Source organism: Aulonocara sp. 'chitande type north' Nkhata Bay, linkage group LG3 (assembly GCF_057382095.1).
Source record: "Aulonocara sp. 'chitande type north' Nkhata Bay isolate Kocher_YH1m ecotype deep benthic linkage group LG3, A_spYH_male_GT1.1, whole genome shotgun sequence".
Taxonomy (NCBI): domain Eukaryota; kingdom Metazoa; phylum Chordata; class Actinopteri; order Cichliformes; family Cichlidae; genus Aulonocara; species Aulonocara sp. 'chitande type north' Nkhata Bay.
This window is the reverse complement of record NC_141346.1, coordinates 20,177,961-20,204,720: the sequence shown is the minus strand read 5'-3', so window position 1 is coordinate 20,204,720 and position 26,760 is coordinate 20,177,961. Positions and strand designations below refer to the sequence as shown.

General features: G+C 43.5%; 1 protein-coding gene and 1 long non-coding RNA gene across 3 annotated transcripts; one reads left to right on the top strand and one right to left on the bottom strand.

Moving 5' to 3' along the window:
• Positions 1 to 6,160: 6,160 nt before the first annotated feature.
• Positions 6,161 to 21,179, bottom strand: LOC147334430 (uncharacterized). Of its 2 annotated transcripts, none has more exons than XM_086272328.1 (4): positions 20,700 to 20,832; positions 17,297 to 19,785; positions 16,135 to 16,266; positions 6,161 to 9,639 (listed from the first exon to the last, which is right to left on the bottom strand). In XM_086272328.1, exons 2-4 carry the CDS (start codon positions 19,780 to 19,782, stop codon positions 7,629 to 7,631), a joined length of 4,629 nt encoding a protein of 1,542 aa, XP_086128454.1. In that variant the 5' UTR covers positions 19,783 to 19,785; positions 20,700 to 20,832; the 3' UTR covers positions 6,161 to 7,628. The 2 variants fall into 2 exon arrangements, with proteins under 2 accessions (XP_086128454.1, XP_086128446.1); XM_086272320.1 differs by having other exon boundaries at positions 6,162 to 9,639; positions 20,818 to 21,179.
• On the top strand, positions 20,824 to 25,559 carry LOC147334429 (uncharacterized). Its single transcript, XR_015126092.1, has 4 exons — positions 20,824 to 21,104; positions 22,455 to 22,640; positions 23,188 to 23,320; positions 23,960 to 25,559. It is a non-coding gene; the product is annotated as an uncharacterized LOC147334429 (long non-coding RNA).
• The last annotated feature ends 1,201 nt before the right edge of the window (positions 25,560 to 26,760 follow it).

Sequence of the window (26,760 nt, the reverse complement as noted above, 5' to 3'; positions counted from 1 at the left end):
TACAGTATTGTTTGTAATGATGTGTGTGAGAGGGAGAGTGAGAGAGCTGGAGGGGAAGGGGGAGAGTGAGAGCAGGCAGGCATGAAAATGAACAATATGTTTTCTTGTGTTTGTGTGAAATTCTCTGCCACAAGATGGAAGCTGAGTGTGTGTCTAAGAGTGTCTATGTGTGCGCGTGGGCTTCTCATCTCAGTAATGGTGTTGCTATCAGAAAAAGAGAGAAAGACTGAAAGGCTGGTTGTCCCTGACGACAGTGTTCCGTGTTGCCTAGCAACAGCGCTAACAATGGCCCACCACCAGTGTTCTAGAATGTGGGCGTGGCCTGACAGATAGAGAGGGGTTGAGTGATAGAGGAGGGCACTTTTCTCTCAGCAGAGTTTTCAGCCCATTAATCTCGTGATAAACAGCTGTGACATGAATGATTGATGTTTATTACAGTCTGTTGCAAATCTGCGAATAAAGCAGCTTTCCTTAAATCTGTCAGAAATCTAAACAAACAAACAAACAGCATGCAAAAGGAACGCCATTACACAAAAAGAGATGACAAATCTAAAGGCACATCTACAGCTTTAAGAACCACTTCGTGCTCATGCAAAAAACAAAAAACGAAGTCTTTAAAACTCTGATGTGAATAAAATTCTGCACAGGGTTGAGGTGCAAAAGACATGGTATGCCGAAAATGACCAAATCCAAACAAAAATCATAATAATAACTGCACTATTGTACAAAAAGTCTTGATCCACTCTTCACTTCTTTATTTGCTGATAGGAAATTAGGAATTACAGCAGGTTAAAAAAGTATTGAAGAAAATATATTTCTAAAGTTGCTATTGACATGAAATTCTCACCAAAGTCAGCTACAACCCATCCCATCTGCACACAGAAAGAAGTAGAACATAGATGTCCATAAATTATGTGTAATAATGAGGTAATAATGACGCTCACCACACAAGACTCCAAAGAAATCTCCCTGTTGGAGCTCAGTCTGGGGGGAGTTATTTGTATCTCCTTATCTTTCCTCATGTGGTACATTTTTCCATTGTTATACCTCTCTGACCTGTCTTCCCCATGTGATGTTTTGTGCAATGTATGGTTGTGTCCAAATTCATGGGCTGCATCCTCCTGAGGACCCGGCCTTCGCGGTCTACGTGGGCCGGGTCCTCAGAAGGTCGGGTAGGCCGGAAGTAAACTGCTGGGGAAATTGGACGGTCTAGCCTTCAGATTTGCGTCACCGCTGTCTCGGTGGAGTTTAATATACTCAGCCGTCTGCTCCTTGCTATCTAAAATATAACAGGACACTGGCGTAAATTTTCGACTGTCTCATACTTCTGTTTAATCAGTTTTCTGTTTGACGTTTAGTCAGCTGTGTGAAAACCAAGGAGGAACCCACCCGGGTGATTAATAAAGTTTTATTTTATCTAATCTAATCTAATAACTTTAATCTCAGCCAAACCAATTTACTCACGAACAAACAAAACACTGAAAAAAGCCCAACAATAACATTTTTAGGTTGTCTAAGTGAATTATATATTACATTTAACCCGAGTAGCGAAAGTCCGCGGTGATCTGAAAATGATGTGCCGGGAGTTGTGCCGTTCTCGGCTGCATCAGTAACCCTCGAGCTCCCGGCTAGCTGTCGAGCTGGTGGGTAGCAGACGTCTCCGAAAACGTCGAAGCACTTTGGCAAATATGCGATATCTTGATAAAACGAGCAGATATTTGATGTTTACACAGCTACTTTCTCGCCTGAAAATATGTTAAAAGTTTATTTTGTGACCCAGAAAGATTAGTAAGAGTAATTTTAAAACTTAGTAGCGGACGCCATTGCTGGAAACTGGAGTTTGGCTGGGATATGGTGGGCCACGAAGGACACACCCGACCCATCCTTCAAATTCGGGGAAAAGGAGGACGCATTTGTCGGCCGCATTCGGAGGAGTCTATGGTCGTGTCCAAATTCATGGGCTGCATCCTCCTGAGGACCCGGCCTTTGTGGTCTACGTGGGCCGGGTCCTTAGAAGGTCGGATAGGCCGGAAGTAAACGGCCGTGAAATTGGACGGTCTAGCCTTCAGATTAGCGTCACCGCTGTCTCGGTGGAGTTTAATATACTCAGCCGTCTGCTCCCTGCTATCTAAAATATAACAGGACACTGGTGTAAATTCTCGACCGTCTCATACTTCTGTTTAATCAGTTTTCTGTTTGACGTTTAGTCAGCTGTGTAAAAACCAAGGAGGAACCCACCCGGGGGATTAATAAAGTTTTATTTTATCTAATCTAATCTAATAACTTTAATCTCAGCCAAACCGATTTACTCACGAACAAACAAAACACTGAAAAAAGCCCACTTTATGTGTGTGTGTTTATAAGTAGTTTTAAACGTTGTGATCCACAAAACAGCATAACAGTAAAAGAAGAACTGACTGCATTACAGTCAGTGCGGGAGCAGCGGTTTCACTCATGCGTGGTTCATTTGCAGTTTGGACGCATAGATGTGAACATCTCCTGCAGCTGGGGGAGGACTATCCTCTGCCCATGAGCGCTTTAGCACGGGTGAGGTGCCCACAGCAGCACCGCTGCTTGTCGAGAGTAAGAGCAACACGCTCTTTCACGTCAAAAAGTCGTCATAAATAAGTCTCCAATAACACCAGAAAAAGTCGCCAGACTTGTCGCTAGTCGCTTTTTAGAAAAAAAAACTCACTAAATATAGCGACAAAGTCGCTAAGTTGGCAACACTGGCTACTGAAGCGTACGACACAAAGCGCCCTCTGCTGGCGCACCTTACATGACAGGAAATGGACATTAATAGTGTCCTTACCAAAATAAAGTGTCTTTGGGCATAAAATAAAATGGGGGGGGGGGGGTGTGTGACTATTTTCATGTGTTTATCTTTATCATAGTGCCACCTATGTGCAGACACCAGACAGGTTCATCCCTTTTTACGCTTGTATGATTCACTGGTTAGTGGCTTACCAAACTAAAAACATTCCTTTGAAAGTGGTTGTGTACAAGGACTGGACTGAGAATGAGTGAAAAAGCAGCCAAGGGACAGACCTTTGGAAGACCTTCAGAAAGCCTGGAGAACAACTGCTCAAGATGACTTTAAACAAAAAGAAACATGTAAAGAAACTAGGGGTGGCTCAAGACTTTTGCACAGTATCTTTCAAAACAAGACTTTACAAACTGTGAAATTGTACTTATAAAACAACTTCATATTTATGCTGTGCAAAGACATGAAATTCACTTCTGAAGAGTAGTTTTATGGGTTTTCAACAAGTAGTTTTATTTTGAAATTTAAAAAATGTAAATTCAGCGTTATGCTGCTGTCTATACTGTCTGAGGTTCATTTCAAATCTTTCACAGCACGTTTTCCAGTATGGACATGTATGCTGGAAAAGATGCTGTTTTCCACTTGTGTACTCAGCTTTTTCTTTAGGTGTTTTTGTACAGCTCATCATGTCATCTTTTCTCCTTTACACTCCTCATGTTCTTCAACTGTAGTAAGGAGTTGGCATTGATCCATCACAGTGTGTAACTGTGTGTATTTAACAGCCATTTAGTGGGACCCCAGCGGCTTTAATTAGTGTGGGAGAACCGCTGTCGCTGGCTCGGTCTCTCTCGGGGCTCATTATCCCACTTAGTGTTCTTGCTCTCTTCTAAGGGCCAGTGAAGAGGAGGACACGGAAATTGGGAGGAAGAAGGAGAAAGTGAAAGATGAGGATGTGGTGAGAAAGTGATGACATGATGAGGAAGAGGAAAGGGGGGGGGGGGGGGGGGGGGAAACCACTCCTCTGGCTCCATCTGGTGGTGAGAAACATAAACTGCACTGACTTTTCTGTTACTCTTTTTTTTCTTGTAAAAATGTAAATCACAGAAAAACGTTATTTTTTCTAACTTTATTAAATGATTTGATGAGACGGGCGATGAACTGTGGGGGAACTGATCCACTAGTCCTTCACAGTGAAGGGATCTGGAGGTTCTGTCACTGTTGAGTCAACTTATCCCCTTAGACTGCAGGCCGAGGTACTACCTGTATCTGCATGTGGTTATTTTCATGTCAAATAAATTGTTATTTTTAACTGAAAATTTTTTAATCATGGATTTAAGTGGAGAAATGTTCCTATGATGAGTTTCTGGGCTCAGCCTTAGAGTGAGAATAGCTCAGAGAACTGCTGCTGCTCCACATCAAAAGGAGCAAGCTGGCTAGGATGCCCTTCTGGGAGCCTCCTAGCTGATGTCCAACAAGGAGAACACCCTGAGGCAATCACAAGAGAAGCTGGGGAGACGATGGGAGATTTTCAGTATGACAATGATCCCAAACACACTGCGAGTGCAGTAAAAGCCCACCATGATACAAAAACACACAGCGGACCACTATCAGTCATGGATTTTCTGAAGCCCAGATATTACTGATGAAGTGTGGGCTCATCCTGACAGAGAACATGACAAAAGACAACATCTAATGTAGAGCTTTGAATGTCCTTCAAAAAGCCTGGAGAACTAGTCCCGCAGACTACTTCAAGGAATTACAAGAAAGATTTGCTAAGTGAGTTCCGGCTGTGTTGAAGAATAAAGGTGGTCATACCAAATATAGACTTGCAAGCTCGTTGACAAACTCTGTTTTTGCCTTATATTTTTTGTTTTTATGTTTTCCAAGAGCTACTACTCTGAAAAATAATTAATTGAAAATTAAGGAATAAATGAGATCTAAAAAGGAAAAGTTTGTGTTTTTATTCTCCTGTTTTCCACATTGTTGGTTTAATTGTCCTTCACTCTGATTTCCTGACTCATTTTTATTTTCCTTTCCTTTTTGATTTTTATTCATTTTATGTTGTTGCCACCTATTCTGTTTTACTGATTTTTTAATGTCACCTTTGCATAAAATAATTAAAATTTACTCAGATGAAAGAGATCTGGAGAGGCCTCCCACCTGTTAATCATAACAATCACACAGCTTCAGATACATTTTTCCAGTATTGATAAATTCGTTTATAACGCACTAAACGTACTGTGTGTATATAATGTCTGTAAGCAGTCATTTTATATTCTTTTTCATATATATATATATACATATATATATATATGGGCTTAGCAAATTCACTGGGCCACCTTTCACAAAAACCAGAGGACACAAATATGATTCCTTAATGCTTTGTAATTTCAGAATACATTACCTGGTTTACCTGTTTACCTGTTTAGACATTACAAATAACGTTTAAGTTACAAAAAAAAAAAATCCCATGGTTTGGCCTGAAGTAGCACAATTACCACTTCTTTGTGTCTGTGAAGGTTCTCAGTCATCCAGGTCATCGTAGTCAAAGGAGCTTGCAAAGAAAAGCGTCTGGACTTCTTTAAGTTGCTTGAAGACGTTTCACCTCTCATCCGAGAAGCTTCTTCAGTTCTAAGGTCAAATGGTGGAGAGTCCCAGATAAGAAGGACAGACGCAACAACATTGTCATCCCCTATGTAGCCGGTGTATCAGAAAAACTCAGGAGAGTTTTCTCCAAGCATGACATCCCAGTGTATTTCAGAACCAGCAACACACTCAGACAGAAACTGGTTCACCCGAAAGACAAAACACCAAAACACAAACTTAACAATGTGGTGTATGCTGTACAGTGCAGCGAGGAATGCTCAGACCTCTACATTGGAGAGACCAAACAGCCACTTCACAAGCGCATGGCACAACACAGAAGAGCCACCTCCACAGGACAAGACTCAGCAGTCCATCTGCATCTTAAGGATAAAGGACACTCTTTTGAGGATGCCAATGTTCACATTTTGGACAGAGAGGACAGATGGTTTGAAAGAGGAGTGAAAGAAGCCATCTATGTCCACTGTGAGCAACCATCGTTGAACAGAGGCGGGGGTTTACGACACCAACTCTCTGCCATCTATAATCCAGTTTTGAGATCCCTTCCCAGACGCCTTAATGCCCACTCACATCCTGGGCCATCTGACCTCAGGAAATCACATGATAGGGTGGGGCCAGGTTTCACAATGAGCTCACCTGAAACTCTGGCTGATTGGGACCCACACCCAGTTTCACACCTTGGCTCAGGCGATTAGAGGATCATCAGGAGGTCCTTTTGTCCCTCTGTGGGGGGTCACTCCCACTAGGTTTAAATCTGGGACTCTCCACCATTTGACCTTAGAACTGAAGAAGCTTCTCGGATGAGAGGTGAAACGTCTTCAAGTAACTTAAAGAAGTCCAGACGCTTTTCTTTGCAAGCTCCTTTGACTACCACTTCTTTGCTTTCATAATATGATGATGCAACTTTAGACCAGATGTGCACTTCCAGTCTGTTGACTGGTATAAAAAGCAAATAAAAAACAAACCCAAAACCCAATGATTCATATCCGTGAACACAAATGCACAGGCAGCTATTTGTGACTTTACCCCCCCACATTTTGCTACTAGACTGGGCCAGACCCCAAACACCCCAAAAAACTATTTTTTTTGCTAGCTTGGGAGTTGTGGAGGGTTGAGCTAACCCTCTTCCCTACTGTTTTCATTTGGTTGTAGGAGCTGGAGTGGGCAAGTTAATGACTTGCATGTCTTTGTTACCTTTCATTGTCAGGCATGTCAGATTTCGTGTTGTTGTTTTTTGTTTTTTTTTTAAATCGTAAGTCAAATTTGTTCCATGTAAGTTCGTACTTTATGTTTAATGTGAAAATAAATGCAGCCGCCCTTTTCTACAAATCCCCTGTGGGAGAGGAGCTGGAGTGGGCAAGTTAGTGATTTGGAGGTCTGTGTTTCTTTTACTTTTCATTGTCAAACAACGCAGGAACACACCAGTGTAACCAGTTTGAAAAAAGAAATGAAAAAAAGATCCGTTACCACGATAAGCTAATGTCACGTATTTTTAGCAATGGACCCCAGTACATAAATCCAAATTCCATTCAAATATATGATGAGTCAGAAAGCTTTAATGAGTCATTACTTCTCCATCTGTTTTACAAGCCACTGCCAACATTGCTCATACATTTGAGTAAAAAAAGCATTTTTTTTACATTACTGTAAAAGATTTTTTTTTTAAACCAAACTTTTATTCAGATTTTATTTTTTTTTTATTTTTTTTATTTTTGCACACAGAACATGTAAACGCACAAACATCCACTCACTTACACAAGCATGTGTCCGAGTGTCATTACCAAATTCAGTCATCATTCCCCTGAAAAGGCCAGTTTTGTTCAGGTTTACACCTTGTCTTTTACTTTTAGTCTAGAGCTACCGGTTTTGTGGACTACATGTGATTGAGAGCGCTTCACTCTGGACTCATCCTTACACTTTTTTTTTTCTTAAGCAGTTTGAACATGGGAAAAAAAACAAAAACCAACCAATTGATAGCGAGGTTTGGAGGGGGTTTCACCCGCTTGCCTCAACGATTAAAATAATAAAAGTAATACAAAAGTACATGACAGTGCTCATGTCTAAACAATCAGTTTATTGGTGCTGCCTCAGAAAACAAGTTTATTTTGAAAATCAGTCACTAGGAATGTGTTTGTACTCGAGTTAAATTCTAAATAAACAAGTTTATAAATGGTTCATGAAAAATGATGCTAAAAGTATAATGCAACAGTTTGTCCCTGACATTTATTCCGAACATTTAAATCTCTCGTTTCATCGTGTCCTACGTGGCGGAGCGTTCGTATGGATGGGTGTCAGTGGTAGAAGTGGAGTTATACTCCGAGATGATGTGATTGTCCATGTGGGGCTCAAAGTCCCTCTGAGCGTATTTTGGTGGTGGAGGCTCAGAGTCAGGGGGGAGGTTATGTTTTGAATCAGGATCAACGTGGTTGGGGGGCCGGAGAAGATTCGGGTCCATGCCGAGTTCGGACTTTCTGTGCGAGGCGTTGAATGTAATGCTGTGTTCAGAGGGAGTAGAGGAGGAGGAGAAGGCTGTGTGGTTCAAGTGTCCGTCAATCAAACAAGACGAATGCAAGTTAGCAGGTGCAACAAGACCCACCGAGAGTGGCTTTCCCTCGCAGTTCAGCACCGACGCCGTCTCCTCGCCTGTCCGTCCTCCCGAGGCCGGACAGGAGGAGTGGAAGTCAACTGGAAGCAGGTTCACGGTGGACGGCGTGGCAGCTGTTGTCAAGCCAATTAGAGTCAGATTACTGGAACAGGGGGAGTTAGGGGGTGAGACATCATTCTGAGTCCTGGAATCACTAACAGAAACGGGAAGTGATGTGTCGTGAGAGTTGACTCCTGAGTACATGCCGCTACGTGCCGGGGGACCTCCAGCAGCACTGCTGAATCGATGAAAGTCAACGGGTGATGCCCAGAAGGAGTTGTGAGTCTTATTCCTGCAGCTGGCGGAGGTAGAGTGAGCAGGAGCTGGCTTCTCTTTGGACCAGCCAGCAGCTGAGTGGAAATCAATGTCCGATGAAGAATTCACAGGATTTAAGTCGACGGGTGAGAGGATGGAAGATATTCCCATCGTGCTCTCCCTGGTGGAATGTAAAGCTGAGGAGTTTAAGGAGTAATAACGAGAAGCCGTGGGAGTCGAATCACACGCAAAAGAAGAGGAAGAGGGAGCGACAGGAGGTTTGTGACCGGAGCGATCGAAGTCAGTGGTTAGTGCTCGGACTTTAGAGAGAGCAGCTGAAACGCTGCTCATGTTGGCCGGCTTGCTGCTCAGTGCGAACGTGCTGGTCAGATGTCTCTTCAGTGCAGAAATGGGCGGGATGGACTCGCTGTCGTCAGGCAGCTTCGCGGGCGAACAGGAGTCGGTGGGATTTAAACTATGCAGAATTGGTCCGGCAGAGGTGTGATCTGAGTGGAGGTCTTTGTTAAAGATAGGGGAGCGGCGTGGACTCCCAGCATCTTTGTGTTTTAGTGGTGGCGGCGTGTTCCTGTTGTATGACCGAACCGGGCTGGCCTGTCTGAGGAGCGGAGGGGCATCCCTCCCCTCCTTCCATTGCTTGAGTTGAGATGGCGAGTTTATGGACGTAGCGTCCTGATTCTGGACTGGCTGCTCCTCAGAGAAAGTGGATTTCCAGCTGTCCTGCTGTTGATGAGCCTGACTAACGCCACACGGATCTCGGTAGCGCCTTTTTTTGGAGTCTGGGGAACAGCTGGCGTCAATGTCCAACGGGGCTTCACGTTTAGGTGCAGCGATCCTGTCCAGGTCACTTAGGATGGAGGCCAAGAGGTGGCTGTCAGAGGTTGAAGCTTCAGTATGTCTTTTATGAAGAAGATCAGTCATTACGCGGGCAGCATCCTGGTCTCCCATTGGTCGAGAGCCCACGCTCACAGAGCCCATGTTTCTGTGACTGTCGGCGTTGGGTGTCTTTGGATCTGTCGCTTTGATTGGTCCTTCTACATCAACATCCAGGTTCTCCACGTCCACCTCGTGATCGCTGTTGTCAATGGCGATCAGTCTAGCTGCCTTGGAACGGCCCGCCAGCTCTGTGTCCGACCCATCGTATCCTCGGTCCAGAATGTCAACGGGAAGCTCTCCGATTTCAGCGTCCAAAACGCCGCCCACACTGGTCGAATGCACCAATGGAAGCGGAGGAAGGTCTGAGAAGTCGACGGTCTGCTGGCTGCTGAGTGGGCTGCTGCTGATACTGCCGCTATTTTTGTTGTTGGCGTCGTCGTGGGTGCTGTCGCTGTCCAGGGTGATGATGACCGGAGAGCTGACAGAGAGAAAGACAAAGAAATAAAATCAGAATAAAATCAGAAATAAATAACAGCAACAACCCTCATCACTTGAGTCTTCTGTGATCAATAATGGTGTTCTTCTACAAAGGGATCAATACATAGATCAATCCCACCTGAAGTACATATTGTGGTAAAAATCTTAACGTTATCCATCCATCCATTCGCTTCCGCTTCTCCTTTTCAGGGTCGTGGGGGGCGCTGGAGCCTATCCCAGCTGTCATAGGGCGAGAGGCGGGGTACACCATGGACAGGTCGCCAGTCTGTCGCAGGGTTAACACACAGGGACAGACAACCATTCGCACTCACATTCACTCGCACATTCACAGCTAGTGGCAATTTGAATTATCCAATTAACCTATCCCCACAAGCTGCATGTCTTTGAACGGTGGGAGGAAGCCGGAGTACCCGGAGGGAACCCACACAAACACGGGGAGAACATGCAAACGCCACACAGAAAGACCCCGGCCTGATGGTGGAATTGAACTCAAGACCTTGCTGTGCGGCAACAGTGCTAACCACCGTGCTGCCTATCTTAACGTTATTAAAGATTTTATTCAGCATTTGTGAGCATTTATAGCCTTATTAGTGCAGAAGACACCCACATGACATTTGTTGGACTGGTGAACACATTTTAACTCTGCAGTAAGCACAAAACTGAGTTGGTGTCAATTTTTAGCAGAGGTTAAAACTGCTTTTTTTTCCTGGAAATTTTTACTGTACTTACGGAGCTTACAAATAATACATATTTAATCCTGTAATGTGTATCGTATCTGTGAAAAACCCAAATAAAACTTTTAAGAAACCATCTGCACAAATAGCAAAAATTATTCATTTAAATTAAAATTTGTATCTGCAAAATGATATTTATTTTCCTTTTTTCTTCCTAGTAAAAGGTTCAACAAACAGGTTTTTTTTGGCATTTATTTAATTGTTCAGGCTTTACAAGGTGAAAAACCTCAAATTTGGACGTTTTATTTGGGGAAATTGTAAAGTTCAGCCATTTCTTTTGTTATTAACCTCCTAGGACCTGCCGTCCACATATGTGGACATCACATTTTGGGTTATTTAGACTAAAATACTCAATTTTGCTCTACATGGGCCTGATATCCACTTACGAGGACATTATACTGCCACTGTTCTATCAAAATTTGAAACGAATATCCTCATATGTGGCTCTTATTTTTCTTAAAAACAAAAATAAGGTTAAAAAAAAAAAACTTTGTTTTTACATTCATCAGGCCCCAATATGCCCAAATATCAAAGAAAAATTAAAATGCATGTCGTGGAAGAGTTCGGGTCTTAGGAGGTTAAAGTAACGTTTTGAACAAAAAAGTAGATTCTACTCATAATGTTTGCATCACCAGAAACAAAAATGAAATTGGACAAGAAAATTGCAGTCTCTGCACCTACGTGAATGTTCCCCGCAGATGGCTATAATCAAGCTTTTCTGCAGACACAGTGTCTGAAGGTTAATAATGAAACAAAAGATGGAAGCTCTGCCAATAAAATTTTAAGTCAAACAGGCAGATTTCCTCAGGAAGGCAACAGAAGTGGAGCCATCATCAGAGATGGATGAACTCTCTAAACACAAAGGAAAGGAGTTTCAATGCTTCCTTACTTGCCTCATTTAGCAGAGGATACATTGAAGCATCATTCATGAAAGGAAAAGAGATAATGACATCACAAAATTCCCTGAGACAAACAAAATACCTGCTAAGTGTTAGATGATATTAATGTTTACCATCCGTTACACGCTACAACCTGATGTTGACCCTTAAACAGCTGAACTCTGAACGCCACGCTGCTGCAACCTTAAAAATTACCGTATTTTTCAGACCATGAGGCGCATTAAGGGAAACAAAACAGTCAGATAACTTAAACTTTACTCAACTCATTCTTCTTGCCTTGTCTACTTCCGTACCATTGATTCATTAATGTTGAATTCTCTCGCAGCTGCTCTATTCCCATGTTGTTGCAGTATATTAATGACCCAAATACATGAATGTACTATTGCTGTGTGATTTATTACTATTACTGAAGGTTACTCGCCATACCAATACCAACTAGATATTTAAATCTTAATATAAATGAGTAACAGTAGAGTGGACATTAGGTAAGACTGCACTTTTTGCAGCAATCTTGTATAGAAAACTATTCCACGCGTATATAAAACAGGTCTGTGGCTCCGAACCGTAGTAAAGGGACCTCTGACTAATACGCCAGGTTCCGTGTTGAGCTTGTAGCCGAAAACTAGCTTTACTTTGTTGTCTGCGTCAACTTTGCTAGCGAGAGACAGAGAGAGGCGTTGAAACGCTACTCCACTGGAACTTATTGTTTCACATGAACACCGTGTACAGTCAAGTCTTAATAGCTTACTTACAACTGGACTTGTCAGGCACTCTTTTTGGCTGCAGTGGTCATTATTATATTTACATGCTTCCAGCTCCCGTTTCTGCTCGGTGACAACTTGTACTTTTCAACTCTCCTTTTTTGCACACAACAGGTATGGCAGTCCATTCTCCCTGCAGCATGGACTAAACTGCCCATGAGGCTACATTCTTTAGGGCTATGCCTGTAACACTCTGCCTATTGCCTTGATATAAAATTTTTAGAGTAATAATTTTCGCAAGTAGAGGTGACATGGGCCGTGAGATTGAGACACAGGCATTAGAGCCTGCTAATGCGTGTTTTGTTCGGGTTTCCATCCATGCCATGCCAGCCATGTTTTTTCGCACACAATGCATTCTGGGACGAGGACGTGTATTGGTTGTCGGCAGTTTTCCATCGGTGCTTTCGTTCAGCTAACCTGTTTTGTTTTTTAAAGTGTAGCAACAGTTTTAATTAACTTGCCTATTAGTGACCTGGTTACGACTTGGTAGACCAGCACTATCTGGTCTTTGAGTCTGACGTTATTAGCCATGTCTGGGCCCAAACTCAAATGATCACTGCAGCATTACTGAGAGTTGAAAAACTGTCTAAATTTGCTCATCTGTAATAAAATGATCAGCGTTCTGCTCTGCCAGGTGTAACAATTAAGTTTAACATCCAGGCATCCATGAAAACGGAATTTACGTTAACTGAGTTAGAAGTTAGCAGGCAATTAGTTTGCTAGCTTCCATCTAAATATAATATACCATGTTCTGACCGAGAGATTTATTTAACAAATTAAAACGTACAGCTCTGCTATCACTTCCAACATAAATGACAACAGGAAACTAAACAGCAGTGACTTTTGTAGGGTTACTGAAGTTGGGCTAATGATAATGATGTGCTACGTGATCGCTAGCGCGACAAGCTATGTTAGCATAATATAAACAGTAAAGCTGGAGGACGAATGCTAACGAACAGAGGACTTATGTTTGCAAAGTTTGGTGTAAATGTTACAGAGCTGCGGTGATGTCACCGTTTGCAGGTCCTTAAACTTAGACTGCATTACTGGATATAATGCCTGTGTTACAACTGTTGCAGTATAATACTGCTGCTGCTGGCACTTTGTTGGAATTGGACGTCATCACTAACATTGCAGGGTGGAAATCCCGTCGTTAAGTCTGACGTCACTAGCCGTGTCTGGGTCTAAACTCCGCTGCAGGTCCATATATCAAACGATCACTATGGCATTACTGAGAGTAGAAAAACTGTCCAAAGTCTTTCATATTTAATAAAATGATCAGCGTTCTGCTCTACCAGGTGTTTAACAATTGAGTTAATTGAGTTTAACATCCAGGCATCCATGAAAACGGAATTTATAACATTTAACGGAGTTAGAAGTTAGCAGGAAGTTAGCTCGCTAGCTTCTATCTAAATACAATATAGCATGTCCTGACTGCGGGGTTTTGGAAACAAATTAAAACGTACAGCTCTGCTATCACTTCCAGCATAAATGAAGACAGAAAACTAAACTGCAGTGACGTTTGTAGGGTTACTGAAGTTGGGCTAGCTGGTATATAATGATGTGCTACGTGACCGCTAGCGACACAGCTATGTTAGCATAATATAAACAAGCTAACTTTTTTTCTCACTGGATAAAAGTTACCGTGAGTGTTCTCGGTGGTCAGGAACAAATGTAATCGCATGGCAGGATGCTGTAAAAGGACCAAACTTCAGCCAGGAGAACAACTGAGATAATCCATCCACAATACGAGGTTAGTCATTCTTATACTGCTGCATGGGCTGGGCTGTAGCTACATCCTAAGGTTTTAAAAACTGAGCTTAAATAAATGATTAGCGGTAATAAAAGCCGAGGGAGGTCAACAGTGATCACTGACTGTTTTAGGAGCTTTTCTTAAATAGAAGAAAATACTTAACATTAAACATGTTAGCAACACAAAAGCCATATTAAACGCAGACTACTTTAGGCCCGGAAGTAGGATTCATCACGTCATCACTTAACGACTGGATAGACAGGTGAAACACGATATATCATGTTCTGACTGAGAGATTTCTGGAAAAAAAAAAAAAAAACGTAAACGTACAGCTCTGTTATCGCTTCCAACATAAATGAAGACAGAAAACTAAACAGCAGTGACGTTTGTAGGGTTACTGAAGTTGGGCTAGCTGGTATATAATGATGTGCTACATGCCGCTAGCGACACAGCTCATGGCAGGATGCTGTAAACGAACCAAACATCAGGAGAACCACCGAGATAATCCATCCACAATACGAGGTTAGTCATTAATATACTGCTGCATGGGCTGGTCTGTAGTTACATCATAAGGGTTTAAAAACTGAGCTTTAAAATGATTAGCGGTAATAAAAACCACGAGAAGCCGACAGTGATCACTGACTGTTTTTAGGGGCTTGTTGAGATTAAATCGAACAAGATACAAAACATTAAAACATGTTAAAAACACAACAGTCTTATTAAATGCAGACAACTTTGGGCCTGGAAGCACGATTCATCATGTTATCACTTAAAGACCAGATACCGGTCATGGCTGCCCAAAGAACATCTGGATTAAGACAAACGGCTTAAAAAAGTTTTGGTACTTTACAACAAACCTTCTCAGTCGCCGTTGCCATTGGCAAGCAGTAGCCGCATAGACACCAGTAGTTTTCCCTCACTCTCTCGTCCTCGTGTGACGGATTGTTTTCATCTTCATCTAAACTAAGTACTTGTTGACTATTTTCATTCGCTCTCTCGGTTTGATCTGGTTCAAACTGGAAAGGTTGAACAGAAGCCATTTCCAGTGCACTGCTAACTGTGAACTCGATGCGGTGCAACCATATGACGTCACTACCCAGAGTGTATTGAGAAGTAAATAACAATGGCGGCCTACTGGTAAATGGTTTTATATAAAATGTGTTTAAAAGGAAAACATTTGGCGTATTTTAATACCACGTGTTATTGAAAGCACAGTACATATTTTAACGCAAACATGTCTTGATAGCCGGGGTTCCCTTTAAAAGAAGACGCAGTGCAGCAGATCACTTTTGGACTAACAAAGAAAGTAATGTCTTGATGCATTCTCAATCATCCAGGAAAGTAAATCTCCAAAAGCTGATTCTGTTCATCTGGACGTAGCGTTTTGTGGGAGAAAGGTTTCGTCACTCATCAAAGTGACTTCTTCAGTCTCAGCTGACTGCAGGTTTCCCCAAATCTTATAAACCAGGGGTGGGCAACTCCAGGCCTCGAGGGCCGGTGTCCCTGTAGGTTTTAGATGTGTCCTTGAACCAACACAGCTGATTTAAATGGCTAAATTACATCCTGCAGTTCTCCAGAGGCCGGGTAACGAACTAATCATGTGATTCAGGTGTGTTGACCCAGGGTGAGATCTAAAACCTGCAGGACACCGGCCCTCAGGGCCTAGAATTGCCCACCCCTGTTATAAACAGTACATTTGCATAATGACTGAAACCAGCCCACTGAAGGAACAATGGGCTGGGAGGTCAGTTCCTTAATCTTAATTATGCAAATTGTCATGACCATTGATCAACAACCACTGACCAAAACCCACTGATCAATGGCCATGAGTACCATTCACAGAGAGTTGGGGAATGGCTGCAATCACAGCATTGTAAGATGGCGAAAGATGTACCCTTAGGCCCCCTCCTCGAAAGAAAGTAATATATCCTAAACAAACCAGAGAAATACAGGCAGAAAAATCCACCTTTAGGCTGGAAATGTAGCAGCAGAAATGTAGCAGCCTGTAATTTCTAAATAGCATTTCTGTTCCCCGTCTGTGAGCAAAGTGTGATGCAGGGATTGACAAAGACTTGTAGAGTGGATGTGTAACATCTCACATTCAAAAACTGATATCACCTGTGCAAACGGTACACCTGATAATGATCAACAGAAGTGTTTCATCACTGTGTTCATTTAAAATAACTGATTTCACAGTTAATCAGGTGACGACCACTTCGCTTCGTCTCAGACTCTTCTTTACGTGTTAATTACTGTCAGCTGTATGAATTTGTGTAACGTGCTAAAACAAACCTTTTTTCCCCCTCCCAGCAGTGTGACACCTCGTACCTGCTCTGCTGAGCCTTGCGATGACGTTTCCGGCGCCGTTTGTGGGCAGGAGGCTGCGCCCCGTCGGCGGTGATGGTGCCCTCGTAGATGATCTCCACGCTGGGGCTGCGGTCTTGTCTGGACCTCCGGCTGCTGCAGAGGGAGAGCATGGAGTGAGCAACTTCTGGAAACGTCATTAAAACACCTGAACCACAGGAAGCTATTGAGAGGTCTTCCTCATCTGTTGAGCTGAGCACTTCACACAACAGCTGGTGAGATGTTTCAGCTGACAGTTTTAGAGTCAGGAAAGCAACTCTAAAAAAAGAAATCAACAGTAAGAGGAGAAACAACACGCGAACATGAAGCCTTTTCATTGCTGAAAAGAAAATCCCAAACATTAATATTAGACTGAGGTTCATTTAAACTTAAGAAAATACAACAAAACTGTGTCTGTTTCCAGAATAAAGAGGAATACGTTAATGCTGATCTCTCGTGGTAAAGGATTCATTTTTCGTGCATCGTCCCCTGAATAAAGAGCTGCAGCTTAGTGATTAACCAAAGATAATCATTTTCAAAACCTAAACACTTGCTGCTTCTGTTTACCTATCAATCAGATCTAGCTAGAAGCAGCCATCACATCAAAATGTATAAACAATGTTGCTAGGCACCACTGGCCTGCGGGAACGCTTTTACATGAATATTTATGGGTTCAAAATCACATCCCCTGTGGGGAATTCATTTACATGATTTTGAAAATCACAAGAGGTCAAAACGATGAGAACCAACAGGCAACATCCCAGGTAGGAAATGTTTCTTAGTTTCACCATACAACCAGTGACATCATGTCTGCTTGTGCAAGTCGCGCTTTGTGGTAGCTTCAGTCGGCAAAATAAATGTGTCAAATTACCGAAAAACTTAGTAGCTCAAGTTTTTCACTCAAAGCACTGTCCTGTGATTTTAAAACAACCTTTTTGTCAATTTGAAGAAAATCAGAGTGCCTTATGGTCCGAAAAATACGGTACAAGTCAAATGAAACCCAAATCAGAGGTGAGGGTGGTGGGTGAAACCGGCTTATCCTGCAAATCAAAATTTGTCAAAAACAGTCAATAATAGACCACTGATAATTTACACTCTTCTGGAAAGTCTAATAATAATAATAATAATAAATCCAGTGGCCTCTTACCTCTCGCCACCGTAGCCACTGCTCGCCCGCCTGTGCCTCTCCCTTCTCCTTCCTCTGTCTCGCTCCTTCCTCTTCCTCCTCTCTTTCCTCTTCTCCTTGCGAATACCGCCACTGCCGCTCGGCCTCCATGTGGGATCCTTGACATTGTTGTCCAGGTGGCGGCTCTTGCATTTCCTTTTCCCGCCGGGTTTTTCTCCGTGATGAGCGCTGTCGCTGGGGGACAGCGTGGGCGTCGGTGGCGTCCGCGGTGGTGGTGGGGGAGGACGTGGTGAGGACGAGGAGAGGGATGGTGAAGAGGCAGAGGAGGTGAGAGGGGACACCTGGGCGCAGGGGTACTCCCAGCTGGAGTCCGGCGGGCTGGGCGACGGCGGGGAGCTGGAGTCAGCGCTGGAGTCAAACGGAGGCGAGGAGCGGTGCCGCATCATGGCGGGATAAATGGAGCGATTTGGGTTGAACAGAGTGCCACTTTTCCTGTGCTGATTGCTGCTGCGTTCTTGCCTTCTCTTCCTCCTCTTCTCTCTTGCTGCCTCACTGGTGGACTTCCTGTCTCTCCAGCTCCCCATCTCCTGCTGCCGCTCAGTCTCTCCAGGCGTCGCCGGGCTGAGCGTGCACACAGAGCTCCTGCTCCGACCAGAGCTCCCTGACCATGAGCGTGCACGTGAGCGCTGTCCTGCCACCTCGCCAATTTTCTGCCCCTTGTCCTGCTCCTCTCTGTAAGTACCTGATGTGGAGGGAGGGATCGCTGGTAGGTAAGAGAGGGGAGGTGTTGTTGCAGAGGGGGGAGGAGGAGCCTCCTCCTCTTTCTTCTTCTCTACCTCCTCTTCTTCTGTGTCAGAGGAGAGCTGCACCAACTCTGGCGTCCGTTCTGCAATCGGCTTCTTGTACCCAACGATGAGACACTCATCCTCTTCTCCCTGCCTTTCTCCTCCATCCTGATTGGCTGCCTCCGGCAGGGCAGGACTGAACGAAGATGAAGGCTCGGCGGTGGAGTAGGAGGGGCCTGGGGTTTCATCGTCCCAACCCGAAAGGCTAAGGACACTCGCTGTTTGGATGGGGTCATCTTGAGCTCCCACCTCCCTCCCCAGCCTCTCCTCGGACCCTCCCCCTGCCCCCCTCTCTTCATCCTCCCCCTCGGAGATGGCAATGACAGAGCTGCCATCGGACGAGCTGCTCATCCCATCCAGTTCCACTGCAGCGTCCGGTGGCTCGTACACCGCCTGCAGGTCATAGTTCTCCAGGCTGAGCGACGAGCGGGCGAAGCTGATGAGCTCATGCAGGAAGTGCTCAGTGCGTGCCAGCAAGAATGGCCGCAACTCTTCTTCTATGTTGGGTGTATTCTCCAGGCCGTGGCGGGCGAGCCTTGCCATGATGATGCGCTGAACGATGTCAACCAACGAGGTGTGCGAGCCATACAGCACCGTGAGCTCCCTCCGCAGCCAGGGGCGGAGCCTGTTCAAGTGGGCAGGGTTCCGACGGAAGCTATCTGCCGTGATGTCACGCTGTCCCTCGTTGCCGTGTACTCCGGCAACCCCACGGACCCGAATGCCACAGCGATAGAGGCCACGGCGAAAAGCCACCGTCTCTCTCTCCCTAAGTCGACGCACGGTTCCACCTTCACGCTGCAAACGCTGCCTTGCCGCTAAGCGAGTCATCAGTCGCCGTGATGCCCGGTCATTGGGGGCAATGGGTGCCACTGCCCCTCCAAGGCCTGTTAGTCCTTCAAATATCACACCGCGCTCCACCAAATCAGCACCTCCTCTTATCCTCTGTTCCTCCCCATCCTCACTGTCCTCAGCAACGACTGGAGGGTGAGGAAGAGGAGGGAGTGGAAGGGGAGGGGAATCGAGGTACCACTCCCAACTCCCTGCCCTCTCCTCCGCCCTTCTGGCCCCTCTCTCCCTCCGCCGCCTCCTTGTTGTTGTCTCGCCAGCCTCTGACACCCGGTGCCGCCTCAGCATTAGCCTCATTTGATGGCTGCTTCTTGCAGCTGACGCCATCGCTGCCACCATTGCCACAGTAGCGGCCACGCTGCTGCTGGGGGGCGCTGAGCGTAGCGTATATTCCTTGAAGTCATCCTCAGCTTGGTTCCGGTAAAAGATTGAAGCAAAGGGCTGCTTGCAAAGCGGACACTCTGGCTTTTTGTGAGACCACTCCTGGATGCACGGGAAGCAGAAGCGGTGCTTGCAGCGGTCCAGGAATGCCAAGTTGTTGAAACGGTCCAGGCAGATGGGGCACTTGGAGTCAGGCGACGCCTCCTCTGCTGCCATCAGATGGGGGCGTGCTGACGTTGAGGCGGAGGACGCGGGTGGAGACAAGGACGAGGAGGATGTGGCCGCAGTAGAAGATCTGCTAGCGTTTTTCCTCCTGCTGCCACTCTCTCGACTCTTCTGCTCTTCATCTTCCTCCAGCGCAGCACCACGTCCTGCAGCACCTGCGGCTGCATTGTCACGGCGGCGAACGCGCAGCTTCATTCGCGTCGGTGCCATCACCTGAAAACAAACAACGCAGGAAGAAATGTGTCCTTATTCAGCTTTCAGGATTCAGAACTGTTGAGTACAGGTGAAATGACACCTGCTGAGAACAAAAACAAAGTCCTGGATTACAAATTAATCAGGTCACATGGCTCCCCAGTGCTTCACTTTGATCTAAAAACACAGGAAAGCTGTGGCACCAACACAGCTAGCAGCTACTGCTTCTTTGTCACTCTTTAAATTTCGCTACCCATTTGACTTTCTGCTTTTATATTTGACTTTTTATTGAAAAATAACTTAACTGTAAATCAAAGCCCCTCTTGTGGTGCTGTTCTTTATAGATTTATACTTCACTGATGCTCCTTGTAGCCACTATGTTAGCGTGCTAACACTGACTAACTGAAGCTCACAGTCAGGATTGAACACTGCGGTAAACACTTTGCACCTGTCAGAGCCTCTGTTTGTTTAAATCATCCGTCTGTGGAAACCCTTCACACAGTTGTGTTAATATTAACACTGATTATTATTCTAATTATTCACCCAATTACCGACACGGAAGGACTCCCCTGAGTTTGTTAGCCTGCTAACACACCAGCTAGCTGTTACCTAAGCCTTCCATTTTGTTTAATTCTATCAATTCTATAAAGACCTTTAATTTTGCAAAGATTATTCGCGAAAAATCTAATTGTTTAAATTAAATATGTTTTTTTGTTTAAAGATTTTCAAGCTAGGGATGCTCATCGTTGCTTAAAAACCCTACATGCTATCTCTGGCTAACAGAAGCTCCCTGCCTGTTAGCATTTAGCCCACATTTGTTATTTTCTACGGTCATTATAAAAATCTGCGTTTAATTACTTGGCTTTACTCTTTAATTCTTTCTCCATAACAACAATGATGTTTTAAAACATTATATTGTTTATTTTATTACTTACAACATATTCTAGCAGGACCGATGCCGAGGTTGCTACCAGACCAACATGCTAACCAAAGCTAGCCGGGTTCAAACAAACGGCTTCCCCCAGCCTGTTAGCATGCCTGTTAGCTTCGTACCTGAGCTGAGGAAGCAGCAGGCTCCGCGGGTTGCTCCTCATCCGGATTCTTTCTCCTCCTCCGGGTCGAGCTCCGCGCTTTCAGCGGCATCCGCCGTCACCGAGCTCAGCGATGGCCCCGGACACACACTGTATCGATCCGTTTAGAAACCGACTGCTGTGAGAAACACACACATCTGCCTGTCACTGTCCTCAGAAGCGACGCTCCTCACAGCTGGAACGAGAAAAACGCCGCGATGGATGATGGGAAATACAATGACAGTCGAGTTTTCTTCGTCTTCTTCTGTGGTCAGCCCCCCACAATCAGTTTATCACTGCCACCTAGTTGGGTGGGGTGATGGTACGAGGATTCTGAATGCAATCTGCAGCACAGGGTGTGAGGGACAGCACGGGGGGATCTATGGGCTCAAATATTTTGCACTTGTAAATAAGGATTTGTATGTGTGTAAAAAAAGATTTGTATGTGTAAAAAGAATTTGTGTGTGCTTAAAAAAGATTTGTGTGTGGACTTAGCCAAAAAATACGTGAGATAGTCTGCACTCAAGTTTCAAGTTACAAGTACGAATTGTGACCCTATTTTTCTTCCTTTCATCTGATTGGCCAATGTCATGTCAATCAGAGAACACATGGGTTTGGCTTTTTTACACACACACAAATTCTTTTTACACATACAAATCTTTTTTACACACACACACAAATTCTTTTTTACACATACAAATCCTGATTTACAAGTACAAAATATTTATGACCACAATTTGAGCCCATAGGGGATCGCAAGATCGTTTCCATGATTAGAAAAAATACTTCAGAGCAAGAGAAGAAGACTCTCCGGGGAGTAGGCATATTATCCCACTTGGGTTAGAGAGGATCAAGGCTGAGATTGTGCATGTGTGCAGGAAGGATAGTGGATGTATTGGAAAAAAGAATGTTGATAAGTGCAATCTAGATGACTTGTATACCCCCAGTCTATATTTGAAATCAACTGTAGAACTACTGTAGTGCTGATCTTTAGCCTAAATTTAAGATGTTTAACAACAACTATTCATGAGTTTCAGTCATTTCTTACACAGCCCCTGAATTCTCAGTAAAGTAGTTTGCACACTAACAAGCATTTCCCTGAATCTGATCTCTGTTCATGGGGACAGAGGCCAATATTAGGCTGCAAAAAGAAAGAAAAAGAAGGTCCTTTACATCTCTATCTACCATTGCAGAGTCCACAGGATACCTGGCTCCTCCCTTAAAGACCCTACTCACTACCAACAAACTGTGTTCACACTCCCAGCCTCTTGCTGGAGGTGTAGAAGTGTGTGACTGAAGAACTCTTTCTTCCTGCCATCAGACTCCTAAACACCTGACAGGAGTTTGTAAACTTGTTTTACCTCCATCTATATTCCTCTGTTTGCACACATGCAATTGCACACTCACTGCTGTCTACTGCACGTGCAGCTGAGGTAGCATTCTAGATTGATATTTACATAGTATTTGATTTGATTTGTATATATTTATATAAAAATAGCATATATTTTTTTTAAAATGTTATATTCCTATTATTTTATAACCTATTATAACCATCCGTTATTCTATTTATCTAATTTATTTGATTTTCTTTATTTGACATCTCCTGCTGATTGATTGAAGGACCTGAAGGGGCAGCAATACGCCTTTTGTTGAGTCTGCCGGAAATCCAAGAAGAAGAAGCAGCGGCAGTCGAAGAAGAAGAACTGTAAACAAACTAAAGTGAGGCGGCGTTTGTGTTTAGTTTTTAGGTTTTAACAGAAGATGGAGGCACTCAGCAGGCGGGCTCTGGACCGGATTTACTCCGCGGTAAATTTTCTTTATTTATTCTATTGACTTCTCAGTCACCGGGACTAGACGCGGTAACCGTTAGCAACAAGCTACAGCCTGGAAACAGTAAAGCTAGCGAGGAAGACACTAACAAGCTGATATTTAACATCATAAAGACCAAAAATAAATGCATAAAAATTTTCACTCACATCAAAAATAGAACACGTAGAACATTGAAATGCCTGTTTGATTGTGAAAACACAAAATTACCGACATGTAACAAATTGCTTTATCGTGTGCGTTTATTGTGGTTCAGTTTTTGTTTATTACGTACGACAGGAAAACAGTCATAGTCTGAATGTCAGCATCATGTGAGTTTGTCACAGAAAAGTTGTGTGTGATCTTATACACTCATCAGCCTCAACTCATATTAGGTACAACTTGCTGGTTGGACATGAGCTGCTTTAACTCTTCGTGGAACAGATTCAATTGTCCAAAACGTGTTTAAAAATGCTGCTTAGAGCAGGTTTAACCATCTTTCCAAGGTTTGAAGTCCTTCTGAATCAAGTCTCTCTCCGGCCTTCAGGTATTGCTGGCAGTTGTGGTTTTGTCCTGGTCTTATGTGATCTACGCCAGCAGGATCGCCTCCGTTTGGCTGCTGGAACAGAGGACGCGTCGTTGAGGCAAGACTGACCGTGCGTCAGAGTGCAAGCGTACAGGTCTGTGTTCTGGTCATGATGACATGTGGTATCATAAATAAAGTCATCTCCACGGACACCTGCACAGTGTAAAGGGTGTAAACTGTGGTATTGTTCAAAGCACAAAGTGAGCGTCATGCATAAAAGACAAAGCATGTTAGGAAGAGCTCTTTTAGCTGCTGGTACAAATGGGAGAAACAGACCCTGTTTCCTTGCTCATATGAACACCTCACTGCTCTTTTCACATCCCTTTAAACCCAGCCAGGTTGAAGTCACTGCAGCACCACCAGGGGTCAGTATATGAACTGTGATCTGCTGCAGATCTCAGGCTTCAGTCAGATTTTTGCTTAACTTTTTAAATTTGCTAATTAAAGTTCCTAACTGAATGACATGACCCTAAATATGAGCCTGGTTGTGGGTTAGATTCTCTAGGTACATAACAAAAGACCCTTTAGTGCTTGCCTCCTTTAGTGGAGTTGAAGCTTGAAGATCAGGCTGGTCATTTATCCCCGCACGATAGGATGTTGTAGGATTTTTTTTCCTAAAGTCTACAGTCGTTTGTTTAGTTGTGGATGTATTAGTGTGTCTGGAAGGACTTTCTTTGAAGTGAAGTTCTTTGGTTTCAGAAGGTTAAACCTGTTCCTCCTGCTCTGGTCTCAGGCTGATGGACCCCTTTGAGCCCTCGTTCCAGAGGTTCAGACCTGAACATATGGTGACTGTTCAGGTAGGAGAGGACAGAAGCGGCTGAAAGCACCAGAGGTTTCCAGGAGGTCAGATCTGAAAGGAGACGACACAACAACCAAAAACTGGTTTAAAAGTGGGAAAAGACGGCGTAATGAGAGAAACAATGAAGACGAGCTCCGAACTTGAGCGGGTTCTATGGGGACTGCGTTTAGCCCACAACACAGTAAAACCCACAACATCCACTCTGATACTTTATGTTGTAATTACTGCTGAGTAACTTAGAGTAATTGAAGTTGGATTAATGACTTCTTGGGCAGTCAGACCAGATCTCTCTCTTTAATTGAGACTTTTATACATTGTCCCACATCTGTCTCACATTTTGACTTCTTCTGCACTTTTTCTAAAGTGTGGCTTTTACCCAGTGCATATCAAGGGAAGGCTTTTTTATATGTGTCAAATAAAGATTAGCCTGTTTAATGTTGCGAATGTTACAAATTACCAGAAAGTCATAAGATTTTCACATTTTAGTGATTATGATTGGAACCACCACAAATGAAATGGAGTGTCAGTATTTTAGAATCAAAATAGTGTTTTTGTTGTAGTTGTTTTGATTTTGCACGGAAGCAAGTCTGGTGTGAGGTGACACAGTATGCTGTGCCACAACTGACTAAAGATAGCTAAACTCTGGTACTTTTTATTGACATAATCTATGGATACATCACTACTGACACCCACAGACAGTTTCAGTTGGAACAGCAGGAGTATGTAAAGACTATCACATGAGCGCCCTTTAAATCTTATTATATTTACTTAAAAAAAGAATTGGGAAAATTGCATTCACATATATTGGATTACCTCCCAGCATTTTTAACACTTTGTCCCACACTTACACATATCATTTATTGGGATCTGGTCAGCCAATCAGGAATCTGTACTTTTTTTGTCTTATAATCACAATAAAAATGCTCCAACAACATAAACAGGGTCCAGGGGTCCAATTCAGGAACTCCAATTAGCTGAGGTGAAGCTTAGCCGCCTGTGTCATCATCCACCTGTCAGTCAAAGAGGCCACGCCCCAATAATGCAAACTTTAAACCTTAATATAATTTAAACAGATGACTTATAAAAAATTCACCCTCCCTTAGAGTTGTTAAGAAGAGGGGAATTAGCTATAGGGTTCAAAACCTTTATTGTAGCAGGGTGTAAATATGTTTGTTTGTCTTGTAAAGTCAGATGTTTTAACACAGTCACTCTAGTGGACATTAGAGGAACTGCAGGCTTTACATTCACAAAGTTATTTATTCAGTACATGTAATTCTATAACTAGACACTACGGCTGAATCACCAAAAAGTTTTCTGCAGTTTTTTTTAATGTTTGTTTTTTAAAATTCAATTTAAACTCCCAAGTGTGAACTTCCCTAAGGTCTAAATGTGTCTTTAACATTGGGAAACCTGATGGTCTGATGCTTTGTTTGTAGTTTAATATTACCTGATCTACCTCTAAATTAATGTAAAAGCAATGAAAAACGAGTATCTGGTCATTTTTCTGTATATTTCAACATTAAAGATTAGTTTCTTCAGCTCATGTGTGTTGAGATGTTTCATTTTCATGCCACCAGGGTTGAACAGATTTATGTTAAACAGAAGCAGGGATAATAATGGAGACGTGTGTCCTCTGATGTATTCAGTAAATAAACCTCAGACACACACACAGGAGGTTGATTTGGAAGGAAGAGGTTTGCTCTTTGATGTGTGCCCTCAGATATGTAAATGCTCTTAACAGAATGGGTGAGTGAGGGCAAGTGAGGTAAGGAGAGAATGAGAAGCAGAGAGAGGGGGTTCTCTTTATGTAAATACTCATTCTGTTATCAAAAACCACTTCAAGCACACACACACCTTCTGTCATCTGTAATTAAAATCCTGCTCATCGTGTCTCCATCTGCTCTCGTGTTTGGGGCCCCGAGACCTTTTCATGGAAAATTAAAAACATTGATGGGAATGTGGGCACGATCCCACCTGCCAGAAAGATCCAGAGCCCTCTGGAAACCACTGGAAATATGTGATAAATGTGAGGGGGGTGCATAAGGGTCTCCTAGGAACTACAAGTGGCGTCTGGAGTCTAAACAGAGTCTTTCTCAGTTAGGTAAAACACTTGTTGACCTACTTATTAATTAACCAAGGTGGTATAGTTCCAAACGTATTTGGACAGAGGCAAATGTTTTGCTTCTTTTTCCTTCTACATCACCAAAAATCTATTTGAAATCAAGAAAAGAAGTACTGAAGTGTTGGTGTGTTCACATGTGTTTGCAGCCCTTCGTGCTTTTTAGTTTTCGTGTTCAGCAGTGAAATACAGCATGTTGAGATCAGTTGGTGTACTCAGCTGCTTTCCAATAGTCTTCACTTTCAGAGTGCTGATTCAGGGGATTTTTGTCCGTCTAACCCAGCCTGTATGATTTGCATCTCAACTGTCTCTTATGAAGTCTTCATGATACATTACTGACATGTCAAGTCTTCTTTTAGCTGGATGTTATAAAAGGCTTTTATTTTATTACAATGGCAAAGATTCTGTGATCGTCCACCACTTTTGTATTCCCTTCTTCTTGGTGCTCTTGCAGCCTGTTGATTTCATCTTTCACCTGTAATGACGCCTCTTTGAACTCCATACAGCATTACTGTGAATGCAAAACTAGCCACCCATTCGATTATGGATTTAAATCAAAGTGTTGAATTTTTAAATTGAACACATAGAATTAAATCCAGTTTATCTCCTTAACCTG